The following is an 18,457-nucleotide window of genomic DNA, read 5'->3' as shown; positions in this document are numbered from 1 at the left end:
AAATTAATAAATGCTGCCCTCTCCTGGTGGAACCATGTAACATATTTATTTATTTTACACATGACCTTTATAGATGCTGGCTTTGGATGTGTGTGCTAAAGACACATGAACCCAGTTTGGACTCAGAGAGGGCAGCAGATTTTCTGGATGCTGCTTCTCCCCTCTGTATAGTAGAGTATGAACTGTATGAATAAATCAATAATTATAAATGCAGTGCTGTTGCCAGTTTTGTGTCGCTCATGTCCCAATCTTTGTGCATCAAAATGCTGCCATAATATTCAAAATTAACAAGCATTTCTTTTAACATTTAATACAAAAAAAAGCAGTGTTTAATTATCTTTTATTGTTTCAGCTTTAAGGTTATCCCTTTCAGTGTTTGAAGACTTAGTGCATCATTGACTAAATGTAACAACCATCCACTTACTGACCCCCAGAGAAAAAGTATTGGAAAAATAGCTGGTAACAAATGCAGTGGACTTTCAGTACATACTGTTTACTTGTGTTGGAGTTACACTTGTGCATCATGATGTATAGTGACCCTGCTGCTTGTGAGCACAGAACAAGAGACTCATCCCATTTAATCATTCGCAGCCAAAGTTTTTGTGTATGTCTTTCTCCATGTCATTAAAACGCACAAGTATAAATCCAGTGTTACACTCATAAACACAGACTCACTCTCTCTTGCACATATATATGTGCACAGCAATGCAGGGGCTGGTGGAGTGCTTCATCACAGGCGTGCGTCTGGAGTTTTGGGGCTCTCTAAGTGCTGGTGTGCTGGCCCAGCAGGGTCTAGTCATACTCCCAGGAAAGTCACAGCTGTGTCTCTCTCCTCAAGCAGTTCCTGTGCTGTGGTGTCCATCTTTGATCGGGAGAAGTCGTTAATGGTCAGACCATCCACAATCTTCCAGCTCTTGTTCTGAGAAAACAGTGCATCTTTTGGTTTTCCCTTTTTATTGGAAGTATGTTTTCTGAAAAAAATCACACTTTGATGATAAACACAATGCTGTTAACTGGTCTTACCTGAATCTGGACAGGGAATGAATAAATGAGGTCCTCTGGAAGTCCATAGGAGTTGCCACTGGAGTAAACACCCATAGAAGTGAACTCACCCTAAATAAAGAGGACAAAGTGATTTAAGCAGTCCTAGTAACCTTTTAGAATTTCAAATAACAACACCTGCCGTTACCTGTCTGGGGTGAAGAAGTATTAAGATGAACCAAGACACTGAAACAGGTTGCTTAGGATGTTTGTATTTTTCATGTCTTTTATCTTCATCATATTACTAAGAAGTGAGCAAAGTCTGTGCTATTCAATGACCTAAACTGGTTAGTTCTTGCCAGAAATAAGGCAAGATCGTAAACGTTCCCATGTTAACGCTACAAACATGTTGCATACCTCGGGGGTCCCAAACCAGATGTCTCTCATGTGGTCACAGATGGCCTTGGCTGCAGACATGGCACTGGACAGCTTCCTGGCCTTAATGACAGCAGCACCTCTCTGCTGCACAGTCTGCAATGTAACCCCCATTAGTTGAAAATGTAGTAGCAAAAAAATAGAATTTATAGTAATGAACACTGAAGACCAAAGTTAATGTGACTCTGCAGAGAAGGTCAACTAAAATTACCTTTAACAATATACCCACTGCAGCTCATGCAATACAATACAATTTCCCTACACTTGAGCTAATTTTTTAAGTATAATTGTATGAGTCATTTTCAACTCACAGAAATGAAATCGCCTTTGAGCCAAGCATCATCCTTGACGGCATCAAAGCAGGCGAGCTCACTACCAGACATGTTGACCACGCAGTGGTGCACATCTGGATACTGGGTAGATGAGTGGTTTCCCCAGATGATCACATTCCTCACGTGAGTGGCAGGAACACCACAGCGCATCGCTACCTAAAGGACAGAGGAATTTTACATTTCAGGATCAGCTGATACAAAAAAATGGCCTCAAAAAACCTGAGTGTAACATGTTAAGTGTAAACACAAGTATTAAAAAGGAATGCACCTGAGAACGAGCCCTGTTGTGGTCCAGGCGGGTGAGGCAGGAGAAGTTCTCTTTGGGGATGGAGGGAGCAGATTTGGCTGCAATCAGACAGTTAGTGTTGGCAGGGTTTCCCACAACCAGCACCTGAAAAAACACTGCATTAAAATACAGTCTCACACAACACAACACAAAAACGGTAACAAATAGGAGGGAATTTCTATATATTTCAAAAATACAGAACAAAAAAAAAAAGAGTTTTGTGCTCGTACCCTACTCGAAAAGTAAAGGTATGTGTGTCTACCTTGACGGTTTTCTTGGCGTACTTCTCCAGAGCGGCCCCCTGGCTCTTGAAGATGGCCACATTGGCTTTAAGTAGGTCCTTTCTCTCCATGCCGTCCTTCCTGGGCATGGAGCCCACCAAGATGGCTATGTCCAAGTCCTTGAAGGCCTCCTCCTCCTTGTCAGTGGGGACAATGTCTGTAAAGAAAAAAAAGTTAATTAATCTTTGTATTCTGTTCTCAATATCATTGTTTAAACGGCTCATACCTAAACACTATAAAGTCATTTTAATTGAAAATGTTATTCAAATTTAACAGGGATGAGGAGATTTGGTGTAAGTTGTTAATTAAACTCTGACCGTTTGACCACAATCAAGTGGTGTGAGTGCCAAATGCTCCTCTGTCAGTTCACATTACTGCTGTCTCTAAGCAGGTCTCCATTGTATTACCAGAACAATAAAGGTTAAGTGAGCATAACCTGCTCATAGTCGTCTTTTTCTATCTGTGTGGTGCATCACACGCTGATCAGGTTAAACATGGTTAAAAATGAAACTACATATATTTTGTCTGTTCTAAATCATTAACACACAGTTGTCAGAAAGGTATTTTGGACATAACCTATGTGGGATCTGTATTGTATCTGACTGGGTCCATCTCAGTGCACGAAGCGTTGTCTTTGCACGACAGTGGGTTAATAGAGGGGCCTCTCACAGCCCCTGTCCAAACAAAGCAAAGGACAGCACCATTTCAAAGGAAAAATTCCAGGTCACAATGGAGACGGCATGAAATGGCGCCTCACGACTGACTGCATATACAATGATGACAAACGAAAACACACAGTTCTAATAAATATTCTAAAGCATCTCAAAAATGAAAACTAGTCCAAACTGTAAAAAGTATCTGATTATGTATGATTATGTTGTATAATTACAACAGCATAGCGGCTCTTATTCACTCCAACCTGCAGGTGAGCCAAAAACAAACATTCACAGATATGTAAAAATGTGCCTGTTCCACAGAAACACTTAAATATACCTGCTGTATAAAGTTGTCTATTGTTTCAATAATTCCATTAGCACCAAATGTTTTACTGCAATATACTTCTTGGTGCCGGTGCCATATGGCCCAGGAGGGTGGTGCCTGGTCACTTATGGTCAAATGCAAACAAATATGCAAAAGAAAAAGCACTATGATTTAAAATCTATGTCATTACACCAGCATCTACTTGTAACTATGGTTACACTGCTCACATTTACAGCCTTCGCAACCGAAACAATACCCAAGTCTTTATTTTATGTGACCTGTCAGGTGGCACAATGCTGATTTTGAAGCTTCAGTGAAGCGGAATTTAATTTTTACCATTAGGTGCAGTTGTAAAGTTTCATTATTTACCCCATGGCATGGCTAAATTAATGTATCATTATTATTGTGGGTTTTGCATGTACACATACACGCTGCAAACTAGTCTGGGAAGCACCTGTGTATAGAAAGTAATATGTCTATCTAACATCCAATTTTAATTTTAAGCCATTGTCTAGACAGTTAAGGATTACTGTGATGTGACACCAGTGTGTTACTTGCATGATTACCTCTCAGAAGTGGGAGGGCACAATCCTGCAGCTCCATGACAACACCTTCCAGGACTGGCAACATGGGAGTAATGTCCAGAAGGAGCAAGATGATTGGCTTGGGGGGTGAGGGGTGTGGGGTGGGATAGGATGGAAATATAATAAAAAAAATAAGATGAATAAAATATGCTGATTGCCATGTATAGTGACAAGTGTGCGTGAGACTTAGTTCTCTCTTGGACAAAGTCTGAAGGACTAAGCCATGAGGCTCACTGAATGACAGCATGTGCCCAGTGGATCAAGTGGCTTTAAATTTGGCCTAAGACTCTTGCCACAGGATCCCTTTCACTGAGTTCAAGGACAATCCTGGCTCGTCTAAGGGCTCTCAGGCGAGTAAAGTGCAATCTGATCAATTCCTACAGGGTCACAACATCTGTTCAGCGGAGAAATTGAGACATTCATAGTGGTCCATTGGTGTCTTATATGTGTCTACAGATACTGTCTAACAAGATAAGGAAATGGAGTGTGTCATGACAGCAAGGCAAAGCTCTCCTTTACCTGATCTTTGCCAAAGACATCTCCCTTGGCAATGCTGAACAACAAGGAATAGGCAATCTGCCCAGCAGCGCCGGTCACCAGAACTCTGATAGGCTCAGACTGAAATACACAAGAAGACTGCTGTTAGTACGGTGACGTCACTGAGAGGACAGGTAGAGAGGTGACATTTTAACTGTCCTGCACATGTGGGCCTAAATGTCCATTCTTGTCAAAAGGATTTACTAAAGCAGGGGGTCAGTTCAAAAATAGACCCAGTCCCTTCCAAAGAGGACTCACTTACATAACAAACCAGGATATACTTAGGTTATCAAGCCTATGCCATCTCTACTAGTCACTACTACTCAGAATTCATTCAAACCTCTTCCTCACCAAGACACAGGCAAAACACACTGCAAACGCGTTAAATGGACATTCCATAATATTTTTTTAATACACAGAAGTCCTCGGGCTACTTGCGTCAAGCCACTAGGAAGAGTTTCGTTAAAATTACTTTGCATAAGTTTGTTCAAAGTGAACCTCGTCTGACTTATTTGGAACAACAGCAGTTTACAGTGCAGCACAGAACTGAATAATAACCGATGCCTTTACTGCTTCTACTCACCATGATCGCTCAGTAGCTCGGACTGCTCTCTCTCCCACTTCTCGCTAAAGCCCGAGCTCACTCCTATTTAAGCCAGCAGCTCATTACGACACTTGTCACACTTAGACGGCACATAGGGCATCTTGTGAATTGTAGTTTTGCAGCCTTCATGTAGTCCTTCATCAGACAAAATCTCAACTATTTACACTATAAGTAGTTAAATAAACCGTTGCTGTTAGCAGTGATGGATGTACGCAAGCTACACAAAGGCTTGTGCATAATGTCCTTTTTAATGAGCCACGTTGTTCGGTAAATATGAGTCTGTAGTACTACGAGTGAGCATGCTGGTTAGCATTAGCCTTTTAGGTGTCGCTTGTAGTTACTTAGCAACCACATTCCGTTCAGCGGTAGAGAGCAGCTAGTTAGCTAGCAACGAGTACAGCTTGTGGGGTACTTTAGCTTAAAAACTACATATTTAGAAGATATACAGAATGTCATGCTGTCTGAACAGATTAGACAGAACAATGACGTTAACACCGTTAACCACATTCAATTAAACTGGTTAAATATAAGGCAGAGAAACGCAGGTTGTTAAGTTTGGATGATGCTAGCTACCTAGCTAAAACGACTGATTAAATACTAAGGTATTTACACGTTTTCATCCTAATTTAATGTTTTCGTTGAAAACGTGTGTTTGTTTTGTTGTCGCTAAATTTAAAAACATTTAAAAACAAAACACTGAAGCCGAGCGTCTGACGAGAGAACACGAAAACTTTGGTCATCGTCTGTGAAACAATCAAGGTAAGTTGATGACATCCTGTCACATCATCTCTGTCTGCTTTTCTCATCGTTTCTCCCTCTCCTCCTCTCTGTGTGTGTGTCCGTATGTTAATTGATGTTGTTAATGTTTGCCTGTCGATTCTTGTCTTGATTTGGACATGAAATCTCTTATTACGTGCTTAGTCTGGTCTGGCATCATAATAGGCTTTTTATTTGTTTCTCCATTATTATTAAATTGTGCTCACAAGCCTCCTCATGTGTTTGAGCAGTAAAGGGGTTTTGTCTTGTGTCTTTAGTTGAGAGGACCCCTGTAGAGGCACAGTGTTAGGTGAGCATGGTCATCAATATTTCATGGCCTCATTACAGGCTCATTACATGACTTGAACAAAAAGCAAAAGAGATGGTGTTACACCTGGCTGGTAGCAGACTGTGATATTGGTCTATGATAGACTTGCTTGGATGTTTTAGACCATACATTATCAACATATCATCATTAGGCCATATATTTTTAAAAAACCATTTCCGACTGAGATTAATTCTTGCATTGTCTGTGTAGGGACTAAAGTTATGTGTAGCGTAATGTCAGTTTTTACACTCCCTGCCATGTGCAATGTAAAATTTTCATGGCACAAAATGGACCTGAGCCATTTTTGACCCTCAATCCAAAACCCCAAACTGGCCTTGCCTTGCATGTCTCCATCTGCCACTGACAGGGCCAGACAGGGACTCTTCACTTCTCTAAAAGGTTCTGTGTTTGATAGCCTGATTCATGGCTGTTTGAAGCAGCTGCTACAACCTGGCAGTGCTCCTCTCAGCTCTGGTTACACTTTTGCCTCTCTGTGTGGCATGTACTTGTGCCTGCCATGGGTGTTGGCATGGGAAAAACAGGTGTTCACTGCTATCTGTGGTATAGTGCTGTTGTATGATCACACTATGGGTGGACAAGCTTTTAAATATGCTGTCGTTTCTTTTGATGACATGTTGCAATACCATTTTATCTTTAGCTTTGTGTATTACTGATAGCATATTTTGAGATGTCAAAATGCTCCTAGTTTTTATAAAAACTTCACTGGTATTTGATAAGTCAGATTCGATTGTTTATTTTCTTCTCTTCAGCCAACTTGATGAGGGGATTAGACATACTTTGTCATTGTAAAAAGGGAATAAGAATGAGACCAAACTAGCAGTGGCACACATGATAAAATCTGGTGCCAGTTCTCAGGCCTGCCTGATCCTTCTGTGAGTGTGCTGTGAAAACAGTCTGCACTCTGGGTGGTTCGTCCTGCCCCTCAGGCGAAACCTAGAGCCCCACAGAAGCAAGGGCAGTAAGCAAAGTTCACATATGAACACATCCTCTGCCACACACACTTGGAGTGGGTAAGTCCCCGGCAGTGTCTGGATTCTATGCACATACTTGTGCACACATACAAAGTACATACATTCTGATTCTCTGAGCTGTGAACATCTTGATAAGAGCATGACAGCATGTCCTTTGTCCACTCCATCTCCTCCTGTCTTTGTTGGTACATCCTTTCCCCTCCCTCATCTCCGCCCTTTCTGTCTTCTTCTACTTTATCTCCTCTCACTCTGCTCCTCCACTTGTCCCTGCAGAGTGCACCTGAGTGACCCTGTTTTGTGGGCAGCTGGGAGAAAGATAGCTAGCACACCCACCTGCCTCAGTGTCACCATCTTATCTGCCTTGCTAGACCAAATAGCCCTCACAGTGTGCCAGTAGACACAGTGAGATAGCACTTTCAAATTCACAATAAACAACACACAAATGCAGTGTATAATTACTGTCACCCTTATCTCCCATCATATTATATATTTATATTCAACTTCTGTATCCATGTGACATCACTGTCTTAAAGCAGTGTCATGTCCATGCCCTAGATTAGCTGATGAAGCTTTAGATCAGATGTCATAGATTTGTTTTAATCTACACAGTAATGCAGATAGTAGCTGTGTTGTTCAGAATGAACCCACATGCCCCCAACTTATCATTTACTATTATTTGCAGTAACCATAATAAAACACTAGGTGTCAGTATGTGTCTGTAGTTAAGCATGGAGTTCTCAACATCACTTATTTGAAGGGTGGTGTTGATGGATTTGTATTGAAGACGCTCCAGAAGCACTTGTTACTGCAGCAGTAAGAATGGGACTCACAACTTCTGATGATAAACCAAGAGAAAATCTCATTCTGAAAAATATGAGAGGACTGAGTAGAGAATATCAAACATGAAAAAATCAGTGGAATATATATATATATATATATATATATATATATATATATATATATGTATATATATGTGTATATATATATATATATATATGTATATATATGTGTATATATATATATATATATATATATATATATATATATATATATATATATATATATATATATGTTTCTATAATTATTCTTAAGCAGTTAAAATATTTTAGTTTATTTAATAGTAGAATTTCCCTCAAATAAATATTTGCTAAATCTGAAATATCATGAACTAATTTGTTCCAGATACAACTTTCAGATCCATTTGAGCTGTTTTTATTTTGTGTCTTTGGTATTTTTTAGACATGGTTTGAAGGCACATGACTGTTTCCATTCTGCCTTGATGTACCTCTTCTCAGAGTTTCTCTCACTGTCTGTCTGTGATTAAATCCAGACAGAAGGATTGTGTGTGCAGCCAAGTTTCTGCTTGCAGTGCACAAGAAAACATGCCCTCAATCACACAGACCTCTGCAAACACACTAACTAACCTCTTGGCACTGATGCAGAACTATTCAATTAAATCTCATAATGTACACACACTGAGCCATCCTCTGAGGTGTGTTTCTTCCTCTGAGTGAGCCTAAACTGCCACTCTCTCTCCCTCTGTGTTCCAGAGGTGTTTGCATAGGGAAATGGTCCGTGAAATGGCTTTGATGGAATCAAACTCCATATTAAGACAAATACATATTTCATAGCAGTTGATGGACTGACTGATGGGTCTGCGTCTTCATTTCCTCTGCACTTCACCACCATAGAAGATCTTTATCAGAGGCATTAATAAGAAGGATCATGGGTTGGCTTGTTTCAGAGGAAAGAAGAGTTGTTCACCTGTCGTGTTATGACTTTAAATGATTGTTGGTGTGAGTATCTTTGTTTTAAAGGTTTTGGTATGCTTTGGAAAACTCACTCTCCACTCTCTCTTTCCAAACCAACACACTCAAAACTCACTGAAGGATGACCAGAATTCGGCACATCCTTCCATCCTGGTTCCACAACCAGTTGATGTGGCAGCAGACTCACATAGGAGGAAGTGGAATGTGGTTCATGTTTTTTTTTTTTTTTTTTTTAAATCAATGCAACTGTTGTTTTTAGCATAACAAGGCTGGCTGACAAACTCCCCCTGATCCACCCCAGCTAGCCCACTCGCACCACCTTTCATTAACTTCAGAACCCAAATCCAGCCAACTGGACCAGAGATGGCAGCTCGTTGCTGATGCTGGCGGTCACACCCCTCTGCACAGCCATAATGGGCTGTGGCACAATTGGGGGCCACCTAACCGACAACATTCCCCGTCCTTCCAAGAGGCCGGTTGCCTGCAGGTTACCAGCAACACTGCTTGTCCCTGTTTGTCTGCACTCTCTAAAAGGAAAGAATGTTTTCCCCCCACAACATGGCTGTGTGGGGATTAAGGCCCATTCTGAGTGGCCCCGGGTCGTGCAGCAGATGTTAGCCAGGATAGCGCTTGTTGCCGTGCCGACAGCAAGCCAGCAGGATTGGCCCGCCCAGACGACTTTAAGCCTATGTACATGTATGGGGGGCTGGTGGCTGTCACACATTAAAAAGAACAGCGGTGGGAAAAATCACAGTGGTCACACACTAATTCTTCTGCACTGTCTCTGATCGTCATCACACACATGCATAGAAAACTGAAGAGCTCCACATGGTGAAGGGCTTCCCACGCTTTTGGGTCAGATTGAGAATGTGTGACTTGCTGCTCAGTATCTTGTTGGGTGGACAAAATCATTTCTAGCATGGATGTTCTAGCTTTATGGTTTAGTTGCACACCATCTGTCAAAACCTCAATGGCTTTTAGCCTCACACGTGTGTTGTTTTAACTGCTAATCTCTCAAGTGCATGTCACGCAAAGCCTGTAATGAAGATGACTGAATGTACAGGTGGAACTGTGGGTATAAAAATACAAGAAGAGTATAAAAAACATCAGTGGACAAAGTTTTTAATGGTTGAAATCTTCAGTCAGCGGTTTCTTTTTAGCTAAATAGTCTGAACTTTTGTTTGATTCAGAGGCGTGGGGCTGAGGTTATTTGAAGTGAAAGACGAGCCTGATCTCTATATGTCAGCCACATCTAACTGCAGGGTGAATGTGTTTACATGGGGCCCATGCAGCACAAGCTGCTGTGGTACTCATAACCATCAGGCTCAATGGAAAGAGGATACAGGGTCTGACAAGACATGACTTGACCCAGCAATACAGGTGGAGCCCTGCTATTGTCCTGCATACACACAGAAATGTATGTTATAGAGTTTCCTCTTCTGTCTGTGTGTATGTGTGTGAAAGAATGTGTGTGTCACAAGTGAACAAGGGACAAACAATGTGTCAGTGCGAATGTGTGGATGCTTGTGTGTGTGTGTCATGGAGCACAGGGAATGGCAGTCAGGTCCATAATGACTGTACTCTCTAAGGATGAGTATTGGACAGGCCAGGGCTGTGTTCACGCACGGCTGCTTGTTTGGGCTTTTTGACAGATGGTGAACTGTAGATGTGTGTGTTTGTGTGTACAGCATCTGCATACTGTGCACACACAGTTGTCTTATATCGTGCCTGTTCTCTGCTGATCTCAAACCTCAGCAGAAACATAACGGTTTAAGACAATAGATTCAGGTGATTTTGAATGAAAATGTGATTATTGCTATTTATTAAAACTCCTAAATTTAATACAAATTCAAAGCTCTGCTGCATAGCCTAAAGATCATACTTACTCTTTCTTTGATCCTGGAGTTGTGAAGTATGACAGGCAACCAGCAGGCAACTGCCAGGTAAAGAGAAGTGCAGATAGATGCTCCGAAGGATTTTACTTCACCTACGAGAAAGGAGCGTACTGCAGCAGGGGGAGACAGATATGACACCACCGTCCATCTCTGAGGTCACAGCCAAGAGAACAAACTTCTTGGTCTGAGCGCCATCGACATCCAACCACTCTGCCATGTCAACCTGTCAGAAAGACAGATAGGCAGAGGGAGGCACTGCCTGCTGAGAGGTGTCCGAGGTGTCATGGCCTCGTCTGGGAGGTGACAGACAGCCTGTGTGTGAGTGTGTGACGGGAAAATAAGACCGCTGAGAAGTCTAGGGGACGTTCATGGTGACCTTTCGTTTTGCCAGGGTCCATACCGCTCTGTGCATCTGACAACAACTTTGAAGGACCTCGTCTTGAGTCCAAGCCCTTGACAGGTGGGTTTGTGTATATGTGTACCTGAAAGGGCATGTGCAGCTGTGTACAACAGAGAAGATTTAAGTAAGCTGTGTGTGTAGACTAAAAAATAGAGCTGGAGGATGTTTTTACCCCCGAATTCTGCAGAGACATGGACAGGTAATAAATCTGAGGGTCACATCGGCTTGATGGTGATTTATAGTGACTCCTTTTGGTGTTTATTACATAGTTGGAGTCTGTCTCAGTCACTGTCAAAAAGATGAACATTAAAAGAGAGCAGATGTTTGGCTTGGAATTATCATCTGTGATCAATCAATCAATCTCCAAGTTAATAACTTTTTGTAGCTACTGTTGTGAATTGAGATTGATGTTGCCTTTAAGCCAGCAATTAAATAGTGCAGTTTCTGTGAAAAGGACTGTAGACAGGGTAGGGATGTATACTTCCATGTGCTTATTCCCTGTGTATACACCATAGGCATCTAATACCATTTTAGGAATTATATTTTTTGTTTATATACTGCTCATCCATTTATATATTAGGTAGGAATTTCAAATTTTACTAATGTGTGCGCACACAAGTGGACATATAATAGCATTTGTGGGTGCGTGTGAAACAGTGTGTGTTTTGTGTTTATACGTGTGTTTGTGGTCAGGAGGTGAGGGGCGAACAACGGGGCACCAAACGGCTTTGGAAGAAAAAAAATTCCAACAACATAAACAAAACCACGGTCAGTGTGACACGTGTCACCTTTGCTGTGACAGGGGACACACACCAGAGAGGCGCATAGTCCCACAGAATCTCTTTGAAGTCAGCCAGCAATTGTACCACCAGTTTGGAAGTATTGTGTTTCCTGGCCTGGGGCATTGCTTTGGGGCAGATTCACTCTGCTTTTAGTGAAACGCTTTCCCAGATTAGACCCATTAGCTGAACAGGAGTGGAAGACAATCATGGCTGGTTCAGTCAGATGATCTTATCTGTGTGTGGAAATATGCATTGTTAAAACATTTTACAGGCATAATCAAATGAAGCTGGAGAGATTTGCCTCCCTTTCACATTTTCTGCCTAATCAAGACCTGATTATGCATTTTCCCACTAATGTCTCTTTTCCTTCGTCTTTCCCTGCCACTCTGTCTTCGTCATTACTGCTGCTGTTTGTGTTTCTGCTCCAGGCGTTGGGTAAATACGTCTGCTGGAGTAAGTTTCTCCCCCCCTCTTCCCACCTTGCTCCCTCCATTACCTCCTCTAATGACGTTTACACATCTGCTTAGAAGAGCCTCCACTCATCTGTCTGCCTGCCTGTGTCTCTCTCAGTGTCTTGTACATGCACACACAGGCGCAGAGACATGGCAGCTGCAAGACTATGTTAAAGAATGACAGTGCATTATTTTTTATTTGGATACTACTTTTATATCATTATTTCAGTGCATTAATAGTTTATTATTTATTTATTTTTATACATATTAATTATGTGCATTCATGTACTGAAATTAGTTCACCTATCTGCCTTTGAAAGTTCCGTGTTGCTTATTGACCCTCATAAAACATATTTGTCAGGCAGATCACTCAGTCACTTCTTTCCTTTTAGGGTGAGCTATTTCTTTTAGGGGCAAAAACCCTTTCTTACTCATGAACTTTTCAACTCCTCACCTCCCTAAAGCCTCTAAACCTGAACTGGTGCTTCAAGCCATCTTCTAGTTTCTTCTGCACGCACCACGACACACACACACACACTCTCTCTCTGAGACACATACTCACTTGACAATGAGATTGCCTAGCAGTCATGTCACTCCGGATTCATTTTCCTACTGATTGACATGTTCCGAAAAACACACACAACGCGCACACATGCATACGGAGTGACTGTACCTGTCACCTTTGATGAATAGTATTACCTTTACCTCATTTTGTCCTGCCTGTCCATCACCTCTATTCTTCCTCTGCTGATAGTTCAATAGGCTCCTGTGGGACTCTGTACATGTGTGTAAATGAATTGTTTTTCGGCCTGCTGCCTGGCGCCACTTTGCCCACCCTCCTCCACCAAACCCGCTCTCTTGTAATGGGACAGTTGAGAAGATATACTGTAGTTACTTGCGGTTCTGTGTGTGTGTGTGGGGATAAGTGCATGCATTGCCGCAAGGCCTCACAGCACTTCCACTTTGAAAAAGCCAGTCTGCTTCATTTTTTCTTGATCTTTTCTCAGCGGGTCGAGTTCTGCAACGCCCGAGGTCCTCAACAAAACCACAGAAGTCAATTGACTGAAAGACAGACAGACAGATGGGACTGAAAAAAATATAACTTGACAGGAACATAAGTAGAACTCTGAGGCCCCATTAATGACCCCTAGAGGCTATAATGTTCATTACATGTCAATTTTTTTCTTTTATCATGAATCCAGAAGTTTGTCTGATATTGGCAAGTAGCCAGTAGTTTACATACAATAAACAATATCAACCTGACCATCACTGCAACCTGACAACTAGCAGCCTAAATCATTTGCTATGTTAGGTAAAATCAAAAATGCACCTGCAAATTTGAATGCTGAACAGACTGACCTAACAGTTTTTTACTCATACCAGGTTGTCAGATTTTGAGAGTGGAAGAAAAAAATCAGCCAACATATCAACTCTTAATAGCTTACTGAGGCACAGCAGAGGCGCCCCTGGTAATATTGACCTTCCACCAGTGGTCACAGCCTTTCCTTAATGCACATTGAACCTGTGCGTGTTGGTTTCACATTTTGTCCATAGTTCTTTGCTTTACATTGACATTAGCAAAAATTGCTAGACAGAGAGGCAACTTGCCCCTCAAGGATATGCTGAAGATAAGAGCTCATGTGAATCTGTGTGCATGGTTTCATATGTATGTAAATGTGTATGTGTGTGATTTCCTCAGGTACAGATAGGAGAGCATGCACCATACTGAATTTCCCTTTCCCTGCATATATGTGTGCTGCATGAGTTCACATATCAGAAATTTGAGAGATTGTAGTGTTTGCAGCGTAGTACTGATCAGAGTGTCTGAGTGTGTTTACGGAATACATGAGTGCATGTGCTCATGTAGTCTGTGATTTGGCAGGAACTCTGGGGTACTGTAGGTAGGGAAATTTGCACTTATACACTACAATTGCACACATTTACCTCGCCTATCTTTCTCTGGGATGTACCTTCAGGACTTTCCTCTTCATGTTTGCCAAGTTTCTCTCTGAGAACCCAAACAAGACCAGGCAGTAGCTGTAAAAGTCTGTGACAGATAAAACTTGTGGGAAAGAAAAAAAAAAATAAAAAATTGAAACACTGTTTTCTGAGAAAGATGAGCCAATAACAAGTAGAGTACATGCTGCAAGAGAGGAAAACCAGGCACTATAATAGTATCCTTTGAAAGAGACGAGACAAAGACTGAAGAGTAAAAATTGTTAGACAGAGAGACTAAATGCTTCCAGCCTGGGTCAGACAGCTTAATGCATTTCTAATAGGAGGAACCTCAGAAAAAAAAGATAAAAGGTAAGAAACAAGTGGGCGGAGGGATGATGAGTGAAAACTGACTTACAAATTCACACAGAGCCAGGTAGGTGAGAAAGAATGATGGTATGTGTGTGATATTTAGTGAAGGTGTGTGTGTGTGGACTGAGACAGGACTGTGATGGCCTTGTGTCAGTCACCCTGTGGCAGCTCTTTAACCCTGTAATTTTTCACATCACTCTTCTTTCAGGGATGGGACCACTGCACCAGCTGACAGCAGTGCCCCTGGCGTGTGTGTGTGTGTGTGTATGTATGTGTGTGTATGTGAGAGAGAGAGAAGAAAGTGTCAGACAATATTTCTGTTGCTTTCGTTTTGGTGCATATTACTATTTTTAGGCTCACACAGCTCCTAGAGTCATCTAAAAGAAATCTGTGCTACTTGACTGAGAGAAGATTAAGACACTGCAGTGTTGTCTGTTGCCAAAAGGATTGAAAACATGACCCCTTTCACCCCTTTTATTGCATAGTCAGAGCAATTTTGATCTGTTGATGAATTGTGCTGGTCATTGTGCGTCCTTTTTCTTGCATTTTATTTCAAAGAGCCAGTGTAAACAAGGACACTCACAGATAAACAAATGACATTCTTTGAGATCAATAACAATTTGAATCTTGAATGTTCAATACCTTGATAGCCACACTTTGTTCTATACGTGTGTTCGCAGGTTTAGACCTTGCGCTAGAAGGACTGAGACATGTAGATGTCAGAAAGACCTTCATTGTGTATTTTTTATTCTGAAAAAACGGTATCAAATAAATATTTACCTAAGGTTCTGCCACTGACTTTCTCTTTCTCTCTCTGTAACACACACACATACCTAAGTGCACTCTTACAAAGAGAGAGAGAGTCACACACACATGCTCTCACACTCAGTAACCACCCAGAGGGGACAGTGAAAGAGGAGCAGAGAAAGAGATGCAGAGAGCAGACAAGGTCGTAGTTCCTGTGGACTGTCTTTGAAAGGGGAGTCATGTTTTCCTTCCCCTCCTTTGATGTTAAAGCAGTCTCTTTACCAGAGTAAAGACAGGCTACAATAACCTAGACCCCCTCCACCTGCTCACCCAGCCCTCTGTACACTGACTGTACACCCCCACCAGGCTCTGCGGGGGGACAGGTAACCCACAGCAACCCCAGCCAGAAAGCAGAATGAGTGTGGCAGCTGTCCAGGGCCTGTGAAGCAGGCTGGGTGTGTGTTTGTTTGTATATGTCCCTGCGCCTGTGTGGGTTTTCTATATGATTTGTGAATGTGTCAAGCTTCACACATTGACCCTTTAATATTCATGAACATATTTCATACATTTTATTATCCATAATTTATGACATTAATGTGACTGGAATGCCATTATGGAACAACTATATGTACATGACTTCTGGTATTGTCAAACTATAACTATTAACTATAACATCCTACATAGACTCAGATCAGCACAGGCCAGTGCAGGATGTCTGTGTGTGCTGTAGCAATGTGTAGTACTGTGCTGACCGTAATGCTCCGTCTCTCCATCCTCCCTCTCTCCCTCATTTTCTCTCGTTAATGCTGAGAAGGGACTCTCTCTTATCTTTACCCTCTTGCTCCTTGTGGTGTTGAAGGGGAAAAAATCTAATTTTGCCATTCAGCCCCGAAAACTACAAGTCCCAACAAAAATTTGTGTAGATAACACAGGGTGCCATGGAAACGCTGGGGCTAGCATGGCATGGCAGTGACGGCGTAACGAGTTTACTGACATAAGAGGATTCTTTCATCCCCTCCTAACCAGCTTTTTTTTAGAGGAAGTCAGCCGTTTTGGAGGAAAAAACCTCATTTCAGCCGGCTTTCATTTAGTTATTGCCAGTCTGGCTAGCAAAAAGTTCTTGAGATCTTGAGGAGCTGCTGGTGTCTCAGGGAGTTTATTGCAAAACAGAAGAAACAAGGAGGCGGATGAAGATACAGAAAATAAGAGATCACTGGGTTAGTGTGTGTGCTGGAGAAGAGTGATGTGTGTGTCCCTGAGCATTCTGGCTACATACTGAAAGACATTACACCATTTCAGGCCATCAGATGAGCACAGAATTATTTATACAAAACACAGGGTTGTGGCTAGTGGTAGTGTATTAGAAGGTAATCTTTCTTTGAAACACCCACACTATTTACCAGTAAAAATCTAGATCTAGGTTAAAATCCTCACTGTTTCTTGTAGTGTTTCTCTAAAGATTCAACAGAAATAGCCTCAGATGTACTAGATTTAGCAGTGACATTGGAACAGTAGGGATGTGAGAGTATAGTTGGTAAAGTGATGGCAGTTGTAATATTATTGATTCCACCGTGGGAAATTCCTTTTTTTTTTTTTTCTTTTTTTTTAAACAGAAACATCACAAGTAGTTCAATACACAGTTCGACAAAGCACAGCCAGGACACCACTCGCACAGACAGAATAAAGTACATGAGCAACATACAATAACAAACCATCAATACTACAGGGGAAGCCCCACAGAGAAAACGAGAAGAGAGCAACAGCTTAAACCTCCAGGAAGACAACTTAACTGACTGGAGAATAAAGTGTGTAATAAAGAAGGAGGGACAGCACCAGCTGTTCTGTGTTCATTAGCTGATACATGGAATGCTGCCTGCTTTGTCTGAGCTGTCAGCCTCAAAGTGTGTGTCCGTCACTGCTCGTCTGTGATGTGCGAATGAAAGGGCAAGCGTCACTGACAGTGACCTAGTCTCAGGTCTCAGTGTCAGTCTAAGTTCATGTTTCGTCTGTCTTTTTGCTTTTTTTTGGGGGGGGGGGGGTTATTCCATGTTACAGGTGACACCAGTATAACAGGTTTAAAAAAGCAGTTATTGTAGAGCATCATATTGCAGGCTAATATTCTCTGACTGATATTACCATCACCCTTGCAGACAGGTAACTGCCGCCAGTCATACCAGTAATATGACTACAATGATAACAGTTGCTACTGTCGCTGTCGCTACAGGATGAAACAAATGACAGTATTAATTTCTGTAACTGAATAACTGAATTCCTATGCATACATGTTTTCTTCCACTGAAAGGTAAAAAAAACTAAACTAAATACTTTATGTTGACCCTTTGGCATAAAAAAAGGCCTGTCCATTACATTGCCTGTTTCATCAAGATAGTCATCAGCGGTCATGTTTGGTCTGCCCTGTGTTTCTTTCTGTCTTTCATTTGCTCTTTTTCTCACTCGTCCCTCTCTGCAGACTCGGGTTACACTCCTCCATCAGATGGCGTTCTGCCTGGCTGAACTGCACTTGTGGTCCACCAAGAGCTCACTCCAAGTTAAAGGTACCACTTATCACCATGTTCAATCTCCCTCCCTCTTGTATATTCACTCCCCGTTCTCTTTTTCCTCTCACTCTTTCTGTCATCACTCACTTTGTTTTCACACCTTCTCCCCACTTTACCAAGATATCCTTCAACAATCTAACTCATACTCCACATCAATTCACACCTTGTGTGTTGTTACAAATGTAATTGCATCCAAAGGAACGTCTTAAGTTTTTTGTCAAGTTATTAAACTTTCATAAAAGAAAATTTAACAAAACTTACTGAAGCTGTCGGAGGACCTGTAACCTGCCTGCACATCCACTTTGTCATCATGTATATACTGAGAAAACTGCCATCCACTTCTTTGTCAAGTCTAGTGTAGTCTAAGTTTGACTTTTGTGGCACTTTCTGTGAGGTGCCCTGCTCACCACCTATCAGTCCATCTCCTCTGTCAGACAGAAATGCTCTGTT

At 41.7% G+C, this 18,457-nt stretch overlaps 2 protein-coding genes across 4 annotated transcripts in view; one reads left to right on the top strand and one right to left on the bottom strand.

The window, feature by feature from the left end:
- Positions 1 to 323: 323 nt before the first annotated feature.
- Positions 324 to 5,097, bottom strand: mdh1ab (malate dehydrogenase 1Ab, NAD (soluble)). Its single transcript, XM_028423617.1, has 9 exons — positions 5,001 to 5,097; positions 4,400 to 4,498; positions 3,863 to 3,959; positions 2,297 to 2,472; positions 2,017 to 2,139; positions 1,728 to 1,904; positions 1,399 to 1,512; positions 1,024 to 1,113; positions 324 to 919 (listed from the first exon to the last, which is right to left on the bottom strand). The coding sequence occupies exons 1-9, from the start codon at positions 5,001 to 5,003 to the stop codon at positions 797 to 799; spliced, it is 1,002 nt and encodes a 333-aa protein (XP_028279418.1). The 5' UTR covers positions 5,004 to 5,097; the 3' UTR covers positions 324 to 796.
- Positions 5,098 to 5,396: 299 nt separating this feature from the next.
- wdpcp (WD repeat containing planar cell polarity effector) overlaps positions 5,397 to 18,457 on the top strand; it is a 51,563-nt gene continuing 38,502 nt past the window's right edge. For 2 of the 3 annotated variants that reach the window (XM_028423616.1, XM_028423614.1), the window contains exons 1-2: positions 5,397 to 5,780; positions 17,920 to 18,004. In XM_028423616.1, the coding sequence (XP_028279417.1) occupies positions 17,944 to 18,004 (61 nt within the window). In that variant the 5' untranslated portion in view covers positions 5,397 to 5,780; positions 17,920 to 17,943. Of the gene's footprint in view, positions 5,781 to 14,583; positions 14,703 to 17,919; positions 18,005 to 18,457 lie in introns of those variants that run through there. The other variant, XM_028423615.1, reaches the window with a different exon arrangement.

The sequence above is a fragment of the Parambassis ranga genome, chromosome 15 (assembly GCF_900634625.1).
Source record: "Parambassis ranga chromosome 15, fParRan2.1, whole genome shotgun sequence".
In the NCBI taxonomy this organism is placed as follows: Eukaryota; Metazoa; Chordata; class Actinopteri; family Ambassidae; genus Parambassis; species Parambassis ranga.
Note: the sequence above shows the minus strand (reverse complement) of the source record. Positions and strands in the feature narration are given on the sequence as shown.

Bases quoted from the DNA above. Each gene is read 5' to 3' on its own strand.
- mdh1ab (XM_028423617.1), bottom strand. The intron at 2,473-3,862 runs GTAATCATGCAA...TTTTCTTTACAG, and splicing joins TGCCCTCCCACTTCTGAGAG to ACATTGTCCCCACTGACAAG. The intron at 1,114-1,398 runs GTATGCAACATG...CTCTTTATTTAG, and splicing joins TCTGGTTTGGGACCCCCGAG to GGTGAGTTCACTTCTATGGG.